Source organism: Taurulus bubalis, assembly GCF_910589615.1.
Source record: "Taurulus bubalis genome assembly, chromosome: 4".
NCBI lineage: Eukaryota > Metazoa > Chordata > Actinopteri > Perciformes > Cottidae > Taurulus > Taurulus bubalis.
The window spans coordinates 6,479,933-6,494,682 of record NC_136592.1 but is presented as its reverse complement, the minus strand read 5'-3'; the positions used below and the strand labels follow the sequence as shown (position 1 = coordinate 6,494,682).

Sequence of the window (14,750 nt, the reverse complement as noted above, 5' to 3'; positions counted from 1 at the left end):
ATGTTTAGAATGTGTCCGTTCCGCACAACGTGATTGGTTGACGCCTTTATCAGTGGTGCGAAAGCTCATACAAACAACACCCCCTCCCTTTGTGTTCAAGTTAACAGCCTGGAAGAAAGACTTGCTGCTATAAAACTCCAGGTAAGCTGACGGCACTCTTTCACAAAGAGCGAGGGGGGGGGGGGGGGGGGGGGGGGGGAGCAAAGAGTAAGAAGAAGAATGGAGAAGAAAAAAAATAAAGTTGTGCCTGCTGCCTCACTTCTGATAAAGTTGCTGAATATTTGTTTTCTTAATTAACACGCTCTTTTCGTCGCTTCTGTCAGATGATGAAGAGGAAGGAGGAGTTGGAGGAGGAAGGGGAGCGGCGGGACGTTTCGGTGATCGACGGACGGCGTCGATCGCGGGATGGAGGTGAAAGACAAAGACAAGAAAAAGGAAAAAATAAGAAGAAACCTTTATTATTTTGGGGAATGTTTTGACAAAACGATGCCGACTCAAATCATCGTTTTTAATGACACGTAAAGGAACGGAGCAAAGTTTAACAAGCGAGCGAGGAGGAAGAGAACATGTGTGTGTGTGTGTGTGTGTGTGTGTGAGAGGAGGGACGCGTAGAGAGGCGGCGGCGGCGGGATGACTACCTGCAGAGAGCCAGCGTCCAAATGAGAACATAATAACAACATCAGAGAGCGAGGAGAGGGACTGTCTGCGAGATGACAACGGTATTAGAGAGGAGTCAGATAATTAAGAAATGCACTTAGTGTTTTGTCAAAAGTGGCCGTCACTGACGGAGATGGAGTTTAGCTCGGTGTGTGTGTGTGTGTGTGTGTGTACGTGTGTGTGTGTACGTGTGTTTTCACCGCACTGTAGATAATGAGCCCGGGAAATAAAGGGAAGAAGAAGAAGACGAAGAAAAAGAAGTGGGGGGAAAAACAATAAACAGTAAGAGAATCAATCAAATTATTGAAATGAAAAGTTGTGTTCTGTCCACACGAGGATGCCAAGTTGGGTTTTTTTCGGGGACATTTCTGATGTAGCTGTCCAGTCGGGGGGGATGAGACGCATCTTGGATGGGAAGCAGACAAGAGGGGTGGCAGAGGCTGGGAGGGGGTTGTGTGTGGGGGGGGGGGCGGGTGGGGGGAGGGGGGGGTGCACAGAAATAAACCCACCTCCCATCTGATGAGCAGCTTGTACATAATACTGAATCGCCGTCTCTTGCCAAGTCCGCTTCTTGATACAGAAACACGATAAGTGCAGATTTTTCGAAAAGATTTCCCTCCTTGCTCGCTCGTCCCGCGCGCACCCCCCCCCCCCCCCCCCCCCACACCCGTTCTCTCTCTCTCTCTCTCTCTCTCTCTTTTTTGGCCTGGAAGCACTTCGAGCCGGTGCCACGGATAATCAGGTGGCTGTGTGTTTGCTTCCCCATGACGTGATAATGAAATTAAAGAAGCGGGGAAAGAAGAAGAAGAAGAAGAAGAAGAAGAAGAAGAAGAAGAAGAAGAAGAAGAAGAAGAAGAAGAAGAAGAATGTAATGCATTCGTCTCTTTTGCGCCCGACAACTACAGGACAGATGATGTGGCCATCTTGAGATCGTTTGTCATCTGTCAGGCAGCGTTGACCTTGCGATGGATGCGGGGGCTCGTATCGTCTTTTTACAGCAAGGGAGAGAGAGAGGGAGAGAGAGAGAGAGAGAGAGAGAGAGGGAGAGAGAGGGAAGAAGAAGAGGAAAAATAAATATAAATAAAAGAAGATCAGGGTGAGAGAGAGAGGAGGGCTGTTGTTTTCGGTAATAAAGACAACATTTATGCCTTCCATTCGCGCTGCCAGTTAAAAGAGGCACAAACATGGAAATCCATTATGGAACGCTTCTTAAAAGTGTGACCAATCCTTGTTCAGTCAATTAGAGTCTGGAGACGGAGAATATGATGTTTGTCTGTTTAGCCTCCCCGACACATACAGATCAGCGTGGATTTGATGATGGAAAGAGAGATTCTTTTTTTTCTTCTCCCCTCTTAACAGAGATGGAGAGAGGGAGGAAGGAGAGAACAGAGAGAGAGAAGGAGGGAGGGATGGAGGGGCAGCGTAGCCAAGCTCTGCTTATCTCTTTTCTTCTCCTCTGCTTTTCCCTGCCTTTCTTTTTTTTTTCTCCTTTCTTTTCCCTTCTTCTTCTCCTCCTCTTCCCTCCTCCCATATACAAAAGCATTAATGTGCGCGGCTATGTGCTTTGCCATTGTTCTGTGTTTAAAAGCTTAAAAAGGGGACGTTGTTTGTGTAACTGGCAGAGTTGGCGGCGGCGCGGGCCGCGTCCAAAAAAGCCTGCGCTTAAAGTTGCTCGGCTGGAAGAGGAGAGAGAGAGAGAGAGAAATGGGCCGCATTAAAAAGGGAGCGAGAGAGAAAGCAGTTAATAAGAGTGGTTACCCCCAGAATGAGCGGGGATGAGGTTTCACATTAAAAAAGATTTATCTTAAAGTGTGGTTCTAATCCCTTCAGTTTTAATCCACACACACACACACACACACACACACACACACACACACCAGCGCCCCATCCCGGACCCTCCGCTCGCAGCACCCTCTTTTTTTTTCTTTTTTTCAATCCCGCCGAGGCACAAAAAACATAAAGTTCTTACAATTTCTGGAAACTGGCGAATGCGCAGCGCCCTGATTTTACAAGGATTCCCGGCCGGTGAATCACGCAGCTCGGATGGACTCATCGCTCTCTCTCTCTCTCTCTCTCTCTCTCTCTGTCTCTCTCTGTCTCTCTGTCTCGCAGCAGATTATTAAAACGAAGGGAAAGGAAGTCTCGGGGGCACGGAGGAGGGCAGTGAGGACAAAGGGAGAAAGAGAACAAGTGTATGAGTGTATGAGTGTGTGTGTGTGTGTGTTTTTTTGCCGTGAAACCGGCCGCCTGATGATTATCGCGGGCAGCGGTGATAGGTGGCGGGGAGGCGTTGTCATGCTCTCTGTCACACCCGGCTGTGTCGCACACACGCTGGATGGATGCCTGTGTCCACTGCAAGCTGCTTGAATGAGGAAGCATATGGGTGTATGAGAACCTCAGCCCACTTCATGAATATTTGATTCATATTTCCTGTGTGTGTGTGTGTGCGTGTGTGTGTGCGTGTGAGGGACAGAGGGAGAAAAAAAGAGGGAAATATATTTGTCCCTCTCTCTTTCACTTTTACTTTTCACTTTCATTGCAAAAAGAAAAGAAAAAAACTCACAGGGCTTTACTTTGTGGCATTCTAATCATAATTGCCAATCCTGAATACAAATCTCTCAGCGCTAAACACGTCGAGTGAAATTGAAATGACAAAACGAGGCTCATATAACGGTGTAATCAAAGATACATTCAGGGAGGAGAAGAAGAAAAAAAAAAAAAAAAAGAGAAAAAGTTGAGCCAGTCAGAGATGAGGATCAGGGGCCAGTTATTAGCCGGGCCAGAGGGGGCGGGGGGACAAAGGGCCCCAGTGTTGGAGGGCAGCTTAACACTGAGCCGGTTACTGTACCTTTCAAAACTAATATGTAACCATATCTGTTTTAAAAGGACGATTCATATTACTGTGAATGCATGAGAAAAGTTGTTCCCATCCCTGCGACCCAGGAAACTCGAATCCCACTTGTAATAACCCCCCTAAGACACACACACACACACACACGCACATGCACGCGCACACACACTAAATTGCAGGCCTGGCCTTTTGTGGAGAGCATCCCATTAAAAAAAACGGGGACATTACAATTTTTTTGTAATGATGTAAAACATCTTCAGCTTTTCTTCGTCGGGACAAGGGCGCCGATTGTGCTCCGTCGTTACCGTGGCCCGCTCCGAAAGGTCGGTGTGGGCGTGGCCCGGGGGCGGACAAGGGCGGCACTGAATGAAAATTGGGTTATATGTGATCAACTAAGTTATTAATCAGATTAAAATGGATTCCCCTCTGCCTGCTGTTTAACTAGGCAGGAGGGAGGAGGAGGAGGAGGGGGATAAAGACGGAGAGTGGCGAGAAGCAGAACAATAGGCCAGTGTTTACTCATGCAAGAGCGAAAGAAAGTCATTGTCTCAGAGGCTGAAGTCAGGGTGGCAGATGAGTTCCGACGAGGAACCGGCCTGCCCTTAAAAAAAAGCACGTGCCCTTGCCGGCGATGCCCCCTGGCCTCGTCCAGGTAACCTCTCTAATCCTGAGTAAATCACTGTAATTAGAACACGCACTGTTCCTCCACCCCCGTATTTTCCTAATAAAACAATGCGGCGGTTTAAATCCGGTCGCTGGGATTTAGCGACGCAACAATGCAGTTTATATCCATCTATGCCGAGGAATTAAGTGTATTTTCTAACCGCTAATGTTATAATGTTGCTGGCTTATTTGTCTCGACGCTCGCTATTCTCCTTTTTCTTATTCCCCCCGCGGTTTGACTCTCTCTCTCTCTCTCTCTCTCTCTCTCTCTCTCTCTCTCTCTCTCTCTCCCTCCCTGTGTTTTCTTTCTGAGCGCAACTTTGTTTATTTGCGTCTTATTTATTTGTTTCCCTGCGTCTTTTTTTTTGTGTCTCTTTCTTTTTTGATGTTTAAATCAAACACGTTTTTAGCGAGTGGTCGGGATCATCCTTTCGCTATGGGGAAAAAAAATAATGCAAGTTATTTGTCTTTAATTGCCACAGAGCTTTTCACTCGCTGCCTACGTGTCTGCACCTGTGTATGTTTTTTTTGTTTTTGTTGTTTTTTATTAGTATCACTGCGTGCCTCCATTGATGTGGAATAACAGAGGAAATAAAAGTTGACATAGTTTCTTCATTTTTATTTTTTCTGCTCCCCCCTCCCACCCACACCCCTCTCCTCAACCCCCTGTTTCCTCTCTCTCTGCCTTGCTCTCTGTTGTTTTTTATATATCTGTGTTTTTCCTTGAAGTTGCTGCGGCATTGTCTCATTATGTGTCGACTAGCTGTGTAAGTGTAGTTATTATGCCTGTGTGTCTTTGCCTGCCGGTACTGTTCTCTCTCTCTCTCCCTCTCTCTCTCTCTGCCTCTCCCTCGGAGGATGAGGAGGCTTTATGAGTACAACTCCTCTGAGGCGTCCTCCTCACATCTCCGGGGCGCCTGGGGAAGGGGGAACGTTGCATTCTTAAGAGGAGCAACTCAAACTGAACAAAGTCTACAGGAGTCGGGGAAGAAAAGAAACAAACAGCAAACTAACGAGATGGGAAGCAGAGATCATGTCAAATATATCGGGTTGGAAGGCCAATTTATAACCCATTGTTTCATGTCGCGCAATATCGAATGCGATGCGTTGGCTATGAGCGCGCGTGTAGGGGAGGCTTGCATATATACATAAAAGCACTTGATTTGCGCGTGAACACACACACACACACACACACATATATATATATATATATATATATATATATATATATATATATATATATATATATATATATATATATATATATATATGCATGTATGTGTGAATGTGATCCCCAGCTCCCTGTAACCTCACAGCTCCCACGCTGTCTTCACCCCCCGGTTTCCCCATCCTGCTTCTGAAATAATGAATAGAATAATTGTCGCGTAACTTTGCAATCATCCAGCATTTCGTCTCCGCTTCCTTTTCAAGGGCAACTCGATACTGGCCCTTCATTCGCGGCACTGTACTTCCAGGAAACGTGATGTGGCAAGTATCATCGGTGGGTATTAGCGAATATGTCTGAGAGAGATGGAGGGAGGGGGAACCACGGGAAGAATAGGACGCAGAAATATTTCTCTCGAGTTATCACATCTGCCGAAGTAGCAGAGCGAGACAGAGAGTGAGCAACAGGTACCGTCCTCGGGGGTTGACAGCAGCTATTACACTTAATTGCTCTTTGAAAACTACACCATTTGCACTTTTGGGTGACAAGGTGATAATTCACCTCTGCACAAGTTAAACCCGTAATGTTGTTGCACACGTGAAATAGCACCTCGCCTTCGCCAGCTGTCAAAGCTGTCGTCTCGGGCGCGCAACGAGAGCCGGGAAGAGAGGGGAAGGGAGTGCATCGCTAACAGTCGTCTTCCTCTTCTCCTCCTCCTCCTTCTTTTGGTAAAAAAGACGGGCAGACAGGCCCTCCAGACGGCTTAATCACTGGAGGAGCCCGTGCCCTGCAGCAACGGGGAAGAGAAAGAGACGGAGAGTCGGAGATGAAGGAGGAAAAAAAGGGAGGATCCCGGAGTGTGGGAAAGTGAAATGCAGGGGATCTGGGAAGAAGGAAGGAGCGGTGGACTCGCTCTGGTCTGAACAGAGAAACGTCAGGAGGTTTAGTCGATCCGGTGGAGCCGTTCACAGGAACCCGGTCGGGTGACGCAAGCAAGAAGTTTCAGGGAGGAGAAAGAAATCTGAATTTGTGTTTTATAATAACTTGGGACGTGCGTTTTCCTCACGTTACTCATAATAAATGTGATTTCATTCACTCTCAGAGATCCGGGAATGCGCTGCCATTTCGATTCAACATCTTTCTTTTCTCTCTTGACTTATTCTGCCAACAATGAATAATTATCAATCAGACGCAAACAAAAAAAGGGCAAATCGGCTGCACAACAACTTTCTGTGCTGTAATACCTGTTTATGAATGGGGCCTTGAGACGGGGCAGATAGAGGATGCAGGTGGTGCGATCAGCGGGCCGCTCCTTGTGAATCCTTAGCATGTTGGGTAAGGAAATATAAATAATTGGTATGTAGCCACAACGTGCAGCCGCAATAAAAGCATCCGGAGAGTAGAGCATCTTGTTTTGTGTCGTGCATTCTTTGAGCCACTGCACAGGTCTACCGCCTTAAGGAACCACCTACTTTTGGGGTCCTCAATATACATATATATGCCGAATGAGACCGTGAGCCACCTCTAGGATTCTCGGGTGTCACCTTTCTGAACTTTGCGCGCTACTTTTAAGTGCACAGAATAATTACCGCGGTGCAGGTAAGCTATCCGTCTAGCTCATTAGTAAACACAAGGGTGTCTGGGAGCAATAAGTACCTCAGGCCTTTTCCACTTGTCAAAGCATTTTGTGCGAGTGTTTATGTGTGTGTGCACATGTTTGCTCGAGACAAACAGCAACCAAATTCATGGTAATTAACCACCTGATGAGGACAGTATTATTGGCAATTACCAGGTTTTGCATTATCACAAGTTTTAAATGTGTGTGTGTGTGTGTGTGTGTGTGTGTGTGGGTCTGAGTGTGTATTCATGTTTGCAGGAGTGTGGGCTTAAATATCAAACAGACAGAACAGAGATTAAAAAAATAAAAAAGGATGTTAAATGAGGATAGGAGTCAAGTTGTGACGCAGGTCGCTTGTACGGGCGGTTTGTCGCGACCCCGCGTTCACGCTCGTTTTCAGGCGGTGACCTGGAGTGGACTTGGTAATTAGAGAGGAAGTCAGGTGACACGGTACAAAGTCCCTGGAGGGAGCAAGTCGAGGGCCGATGGGTCACACAAAACAAAAACTCAACGGTGACTTCCAAACGTTTATACACTTGTGTGACATACTTAACTCACGCTATGTGCTTATTTGAACCCACGACCTTTTTCCTGAATCTAACCAAACTGTGACCGGTTCACGGCGTTACCCGCCTGTTTAAATGTGACCTTTACGCTCAGGGATGAGGACGTGTTGGACAGGTTTGGTAAAACATCACGGTTTGGCCTAAAATAAGTACGTTACGTCATTTAAGTTATGGATGTGAAATTAAAATAGGTGAACGTTGACTTTTTGTTCAACTGCTATACTTTTTTTTACGGCTCTTTAAAAAGAAGGGTTCTTCCAAAGGAAACATTGTTTCATTCACACAAACAAAGAGGGACCAAAGCTCATGCATTGTATTCATCAGAATTGTTTTACCATTTAAAGTCAGGTGTAAACGTGAGCTATATTCATAGCCAGGCAGAGACAAGGATTTTGCATAAAACCCTCAATACCTCTAGTAGGAATAAAAACATCAAATTAGGAACAATGACACATGAAGGTGTATTATATTAAATATATATAAATAGGGATTAATAAAGGGTTACAAAATAGAAAATTAGTTGAAATGGAAACGAAAAGCAAACTGGAGCAGGACAGAAATGATCATAAAATACAGAGAATTTAGAGAGTGATTGCAAACCACATCAGTGTCAGCTTTATTCTTTCTGTTTGTTACCAAAAGAGAAATAAGAGTGATCTGACGTCCTATCCAATGTTCACATCAAATGCAAAATGGGAGACTAAAAATAACCAATTATGGATTACCGTGAACATTTAGCTTCGGCAACATATTAATCATCGTGTCCAATGATATTTTGTACAATCATTCTAAACCATGTCTCAGATGGTGTGCTGTCATCTAGGATCTATTCTTAAATAATTTAAGAGACCCCACGAGCTCTCAGAGACAGAATCCATCAGCTTTTATTCCTAGGTTTGGGAATACGAGTACAAACTTTTTGCGTTTTATCGTTCAGTTAAATCCAAATATTAACATTTAGCAATTTGATAAATACGGGCCCATGACTCAGTAATGTGCTGCAACTGTTTGTGAGTACAGACACCAGCCTGTGTGTGTGTGTGGAGCTTAATTTGTCATGTCTACCTTTCTTCCACTTAAACCAGAGAAAGTGAAAATTACACCGCTAATGCCGACTGTGATCCAATACATCTGCGCTGCACAGCGAGACCAGCTATCCCCCCATATGTCTTTAATTGCCACACACACACACACACACACACACACACGTATCATCCTTACTCTGCGAGTATGCGTCTGAATTTTCTCCTCATCCTGATATATACAAAAAGATGTGTGTGTGTGTGTGTGTGTGGTCTGTACATGTCTTGCAGAGTGTTCTACTATGACCTCAGCACTCATGGGTTCAAATCCCCTCACAATGAAGGCATAAAAGAATAAAAGAGCACACTCCTTCTGACAGAGGTAATTGGCCACGAGTGACGCAAGCAGTGCTGTATTTCAGATGCAACTTCCTTAACCCAGTGCGCATGTATGCACACACACACACACACGCACACACACACAAAAAAGGGCCAATGCTGTCATTGCAAGACTGCGTGGGGGCGGGAAGGTAAAAAAATAGAATATATCTTAACTCCTTATTTACCTAAGCAAGTCTGAGTCTGTCTGTCTGTCTGCCTGTCTCTCTGTCTGTCTGTCTGTCTGCTTGTCTGTCTGTCTGTCTGCCTGTCTGTCTGTCTGTCTGTCTGTCTGTCTCTCTGTCTGCCTGTCTGTCTGTTGCACAGCTCCAGAAGCGTCCATCTGATCTACTTCCCACACGCATCGGCAACATTACAAACGTGCAGCGTTTTACATTTAGAGCGCGGGCAAAGTGCCCGGCAATTAAGTCCAAGGGTTTCTCCCCTCTGGCAGACATTTTGTGATTGATTATTACTTGTGATATCTGCGTGTCAGTCATCCTGTCAGTGGGCCTCATCCTCAACACTTTTTACGAGCTGTCCTGTATTGAAGGTAGGTGTGTTTTTTAGCCAGGGAAGCTGAGCAGCTGCTTCGTGTAATTGTTCTCTGGTTACGTGATATCTACATTTCTTAGAATGCCTCTCGACAATCACTGTGAGCGCTGGAAACTATTTGCTTCCAATGAAACAAACGCAGGACTTTCACCCAGGAAAACGCTGTTTGAGTCCCGTGTGGAACCAAAAGTCAACTTTCTTTTTTTTTATTAAATTGTTTGCCTATATAAATTGAATGACTTAACAAGTAGACGTATCTTAAGCCAAACCCTGATTTTTTCACTGAACCTAAAAAATAATTGTTCTTACCGTATTCCAGGAGAAACCCTTTTTCCATCGAAGCGTATTTGATTGTGCTATTATTGACTTGTATGGGAACGCAATGTTGCACGAGACAGGGTGGAACTGAGGCAGCGCCATGCATGTTCATCCTCTCAAGTCGACCAAAAATAGACTTGTTTTGCCGCCATCTAACGCGTGTACAGGAGGTGACTCTCTGAGAGTTATCACCAGCAAACAACGGCACTTCTGCGGAGAACTATAGAGCAAAATGTGAGGGTACTTGTTAATTGGAAGCGATGGGTCTAATTGATGGGAAAATATACATCGATGCGCTCTCTTCTTTCTCTCTCCTATCCACCGACGCTCTGTTTGTGTAGCCCGCTTCTCCAAAATTGAGAGAGGTGCTCGGCTCGAGCTCTGCCATTTTCTCCTCTGGAATCCTCGACGCGCTCGTCCAAGTCCTACGGCGCTATCAACACTTCCTCTCCTCCATGCTTGTCAATCTCAACCTTCCCGGAGTCCCGGTCCACGTTTAATATATTAAATGAAGGAGGGGGCTGAGGTAATGTAAGTAATACGATGTGAGGAGCAATGTTCGCAAGCAGTCGTGCCATGTACAGCACCGTTTGAATAATGTAATACTTCAAGTTTGATAATGTATGGCTATAGATAGGTCTCCACTGCAGCCAAGTATTGATTGCGTTTAGCACATCTACAGTGCAGCAAATGGTGCGGGTTCATATCAGTCTTTACACGGCGTACAGTACCTCAGTAACCAGATACCTTGTCTGATTACAGAGACCTCAGGGCCAGCGCTGCTGTTAATGACATTTATTGATAAATCCAATCCCTGGGCCAATTTCGGGAGGTGCGCTTTAATACTCCGGACGCGTGAATATGTGTGGCTCCGTACATGTGTGTATCTGTTGCGTGTCAGAGTGCAAGTAGATTCATGTGCGCCGTAACCCTTTTCCGGCCCTCTTCTGGGTACACTTATGAAGAGACGGCCACTCCAGACGTGCGGCGCGTGCCCTACAACAGCTCCCGCAGATTCGAGGGAGAATTTCGATATTAATGATTTATGCTGTATTTGCATACAAACCTAATGCAAACCCACTCCAGATAATCACATTTTGCCAGGTCTGAATTGAGTTTTGCGGCTGTCTTTGCTACCCCCACCTCCTCCGCCCACCGAGTAACGGTGGAATGTGGGTGACCCCCCCCGAGCACAAGGGGTTTACAAGTGGGCACATAAAGAGGGGCTGTAATAGTGCATTTTGCTGTGAAACAAGAGGGTCTATTTTCTCATCCAATCTGTGTGATACAACAGCAGTGTGTGTAGCAGAATTGGCGGCAGTGGTGGTGGTAACAGTGGTCAGCCATGCAATACATAAATACATACAGACTGCAACATTTTGTTCCCATACAAATAAACTGCATTCTCGATTGCGTTTCGAGGGAAGCTGTTTTAAACATGTTGTTAACATTGTAAGAGTAAAACAAAACAAAACAAGAATGTGACAAAATGACTTGCTTTGGTTAAAAAAACAAAATAATATATTAAATGATATCACATATCGTAAAATATAATATAAGGACAGAAACCCTTCTGCTGCATTATCCTCTATCATACTGCATAACTTTAATTCCTGCTTCTTTCTGCTAATTCCATAATAATTAAATAATAATTCAAATGTATATATCTTTTACTTTGTGGTTTTGATACTTTTAATTAAATAAAATGTCCTTAACTATTAAGCAACAGTAATAGTCATTACAGTACGAGAAATTAGTAATTTGAGGTCACTGTAGACACAGTAGCAGGAATATCAAACTGAACATCAGTAGCTGTATTAGCAGCCGGCATATAGTTGTTTTTGAAGCGGCCATAATGATGACTTTTATCAGATCAAAACAGATCGCTCAGGGTTCACACGGGATCTACAGCATACAGTCCATGGTAGAGTTCAATTCAATTCAGTTTATTTTGTATAGCCCAAAATCACAAATTACAAATTTGCCTCAGAAAGGCTTCACAATCTGTACACAAACGACATCCCTGTCCATTGACACTGACACACAAACAGAATCAAATTGGTTATCGTACGGTGAGAAAGATCCCACATTTTCCTTTTCAAAGCATCATTGTGGTCCGTTGGGAATTCCCCGTGCCCTTTAGTACACGTGTACGACGCCCGATGTAACGTCAAACTCAGAGCAACCACTCATTCATATTTATTTTCAAGCAGCACGCCTTGATTTGACTTGTTTTTCTTTAATCTTTCATATTGTTATATGCTATCTAGCTGGAGATCTGAATGGTGAATATCCGTTGCCAAGAAGTTGCACACATAACAACTGGTTGGGTTTTCTAATTACAATCAGACGAGGACAAACTAACAGCAAGTAAGAAAAGCTTTTGTTCCACAGAGGAGGAACGTATCTGTAAAGGTCACACATCCCGAGTGGCAAAGGGAACTATCCACATTACACGGATTAGACAATAAGTAGGGCGTTCTCACACAAACAGGCATCTCTCTATTAAATTAAACATGTATATATAGTTATATATCAACCTTGTGTGGTTAAATATCTCCCATAAAGTTAAGCTATGCAGAGAGCCTGGCTCCATGACAACGGACAATATTTTGTCAGATGGAAAGGTCAGATGAACACATGTGGCTGCATTGCTTCATTAACAGAGGCGTCACTATTATCATAGATTATTGTGTCTACTGTGCCTTTATGAATGTGCGCCTGTAGACATGCACTTTACATTTCATTGGAAAAATGTCACTTGGCTTTGTCATCCACAAAATGAAAAATATGTATGACTGTGTCTGAAGCTAACAGTGAGGAAAAGAATGATGGAAAGATTTCTTTTTTTTTTCTTGATTAAATCTGACAAAATAAGCAAAATATGACAATCTGTCTCAGGGACTGCAGTTGAGTAAACATTGTTGCTACAACATACTGTATCTGGCAATTCATTCATGTGAAAAAAATAAACCATGTTATGTTACATTATGCTATGTTTGAATCAAATATGGGCAATTGCTTGCTCAGTCTCAACAAATGTCTCAATTTTACAACACAGAGGAGTTGCTAAGTCATCTTTCTCTTTGTAACAGTATGTATAGCTCCGTGGTCCAAAGGTCAACACCAACACTGGGTTTTAACTTTCTTAGAGAGGCAATTTAGCAACCACCCCTAAACAGCACAAGAGGGTTGTAAAAAAAAAAAAAGAAGAAGAAGAGAGAAATAAGAAAAAAGCATTTCCTTCTCCAGTCTCGAGGAGCGGCTGTAACCTTAGCAGAATCATGAAAGTTGACAGTTCATTTTTCACAGGGTCATAGATCGACGAGTCTTATAAAGTAATGGGCTTTTGGGAGCCGGCTTTATGAGAGCTAAGATAGTTAAGAGACATGTGGAGGAGATGGCAAGGGAAGCTGAGGTCCTGCTCTTACTCATCCAGGGTTATTCCCTCCATGCCGCGGAGCGGGAGGGAGGCGCTGCACTTCCAGTAATATAAACGTGTAATAAAGATTAATCTGTTGCTAGTCGGCAGGCTGATAGCTTCTAAACCTGCTTGAAATAAGGCTGAAATCACTTCAGAGCCAATCTCAAGACCTTTAGTGAGTGTCTGAGATTTCTTTGTGGGTGTCGGGGAAAGTATTTTTTTATGTGTTTGTCTTGTGTGTTTAGTGTGTATGTGTATGAAGTGCTTGAAAAATTGAATTTGTGCTTCTAACACATGTGTATTCACGACTTTTTATGTGTGTGGTTTTCTGCTGGTAAAGGTGTCTGGATATCGGTGTGTGTGTGTGTGTGTGTGTGTGTGTGTGTGTGTGCTTTACAGCAGTTACAGTTCCCGTAGGGGTTAAACACACTCACCAGGTGCATCTGGCCTCTTCATGCCCCCTGTGGGCGCTCCGCCTGCTCCGCCTGCTCCGCCTCCCAGGCCGTTGAACGCGGGGAGGTTGTCATTGCTGTAGGCTCTGAGGACCGAGAGCATGTTCATCTGCTGCTCTAGGTGGGTGTGCTGCTCGGTCTTCAACAGTCCTGGGGGACCTCCAGGAGACAGGAGGGCCAGTCCCTGCTGCCACTGCTTCTCCAGTGGCAACGCTTGGTTCTTGGTTTGGGGAACCAGAGAATGTGGTGTCATGGCGGAGGAAGATGCGGCCAAACCGCCTCCACCCCTTGGGGGCAGAGAGGAGTGGTCTTGGAGGTGTTTGGAGTGGTTCTGGAAGCGGTCTGAAGTCGGACTTCCGTCTTCCTCTCTCTCCACGTCCATTTGCCCATCCTCGTCTCTGTCCTCCTCCTCTTCAGCCACTCCTCCCTCCTCTTCCTCTTCATCGGACTGATTCTGTTGCTGCTGTCTCTTGGGGGTGGTTGAGGGGGTGTCGCTGGCACTGCGCCCCCCGGCCTTTGCAACTTCATCATCTGATCCAACCTGGTCCTCTTCGGTGTCTCCACGGGAGCCCCGATCGCCGATCTGGTCGTCCACAGCTGGAGTTGCTCCACCAAAGGCCCGGGTGGGTAGCTCCATACCCTGCTCTGCTGGGGCTAAATACGCTTGAAGGCCCTGGTTGACCCTCTGGGATCCATCATACAAGCCACCAAACCGCCTGTAGAAGTCACTCTGGAAGGGATTGTAGGGCTGGTCCATGTGGTTGTTCCAGCCTGCCAGGCTTTTCTCTCCATTTCTGTCTCCGTCTTTGTCAAGGGCCACACCAGAGGTCTTGGTGTTGGAGGAGTGAATGGCGGAGGTGGTGGGAGAGCTCTCTCCGTGGAGGTCCTTGCCTGTATCGGACCGCTGCTGTTGGGCCTTACCCAGGTGGTTGGCCTGGAGGTGCAGAGCCATGAGCTCGAATGAGGAGGTGGAGAAGGAGCAGAAGAGGCAGCCATGCCACGCCACATTATCATGGATGGTGACTGAAGAGCCAGGGAGGGACCCGGATGCAGACTCAGGCCGGACTGACACAGACAGGTC

General features: G+C 45.4%; 1 protein-coding gene across 1 annotated transcript in view; it reads right to left on the bottom strand.

Annotated features, from left to right (window-relative positions):
• The window catches only part of znf536 (zinc finger protein 536), a gene marked incomplete at both ends in the record, with an annotated part of 88,248 nt that overhangs the window by 28,229 nt on the left and 45,269 nt on the right, over positions 1 to 14,750 (bottom strand). The window contains one exon of the mRNA XM_079216468.1: positions 13,652 to 14,750. This exon is cut by the window's right edge and continues 686 nt beyond it. Coding sequence (XP_079072594.1) covers positions 13,652 to 14,750 — 1,099 coding nt within the window. The remainder of the gene's footprint in view (positions 1 to 13,651) is intronic.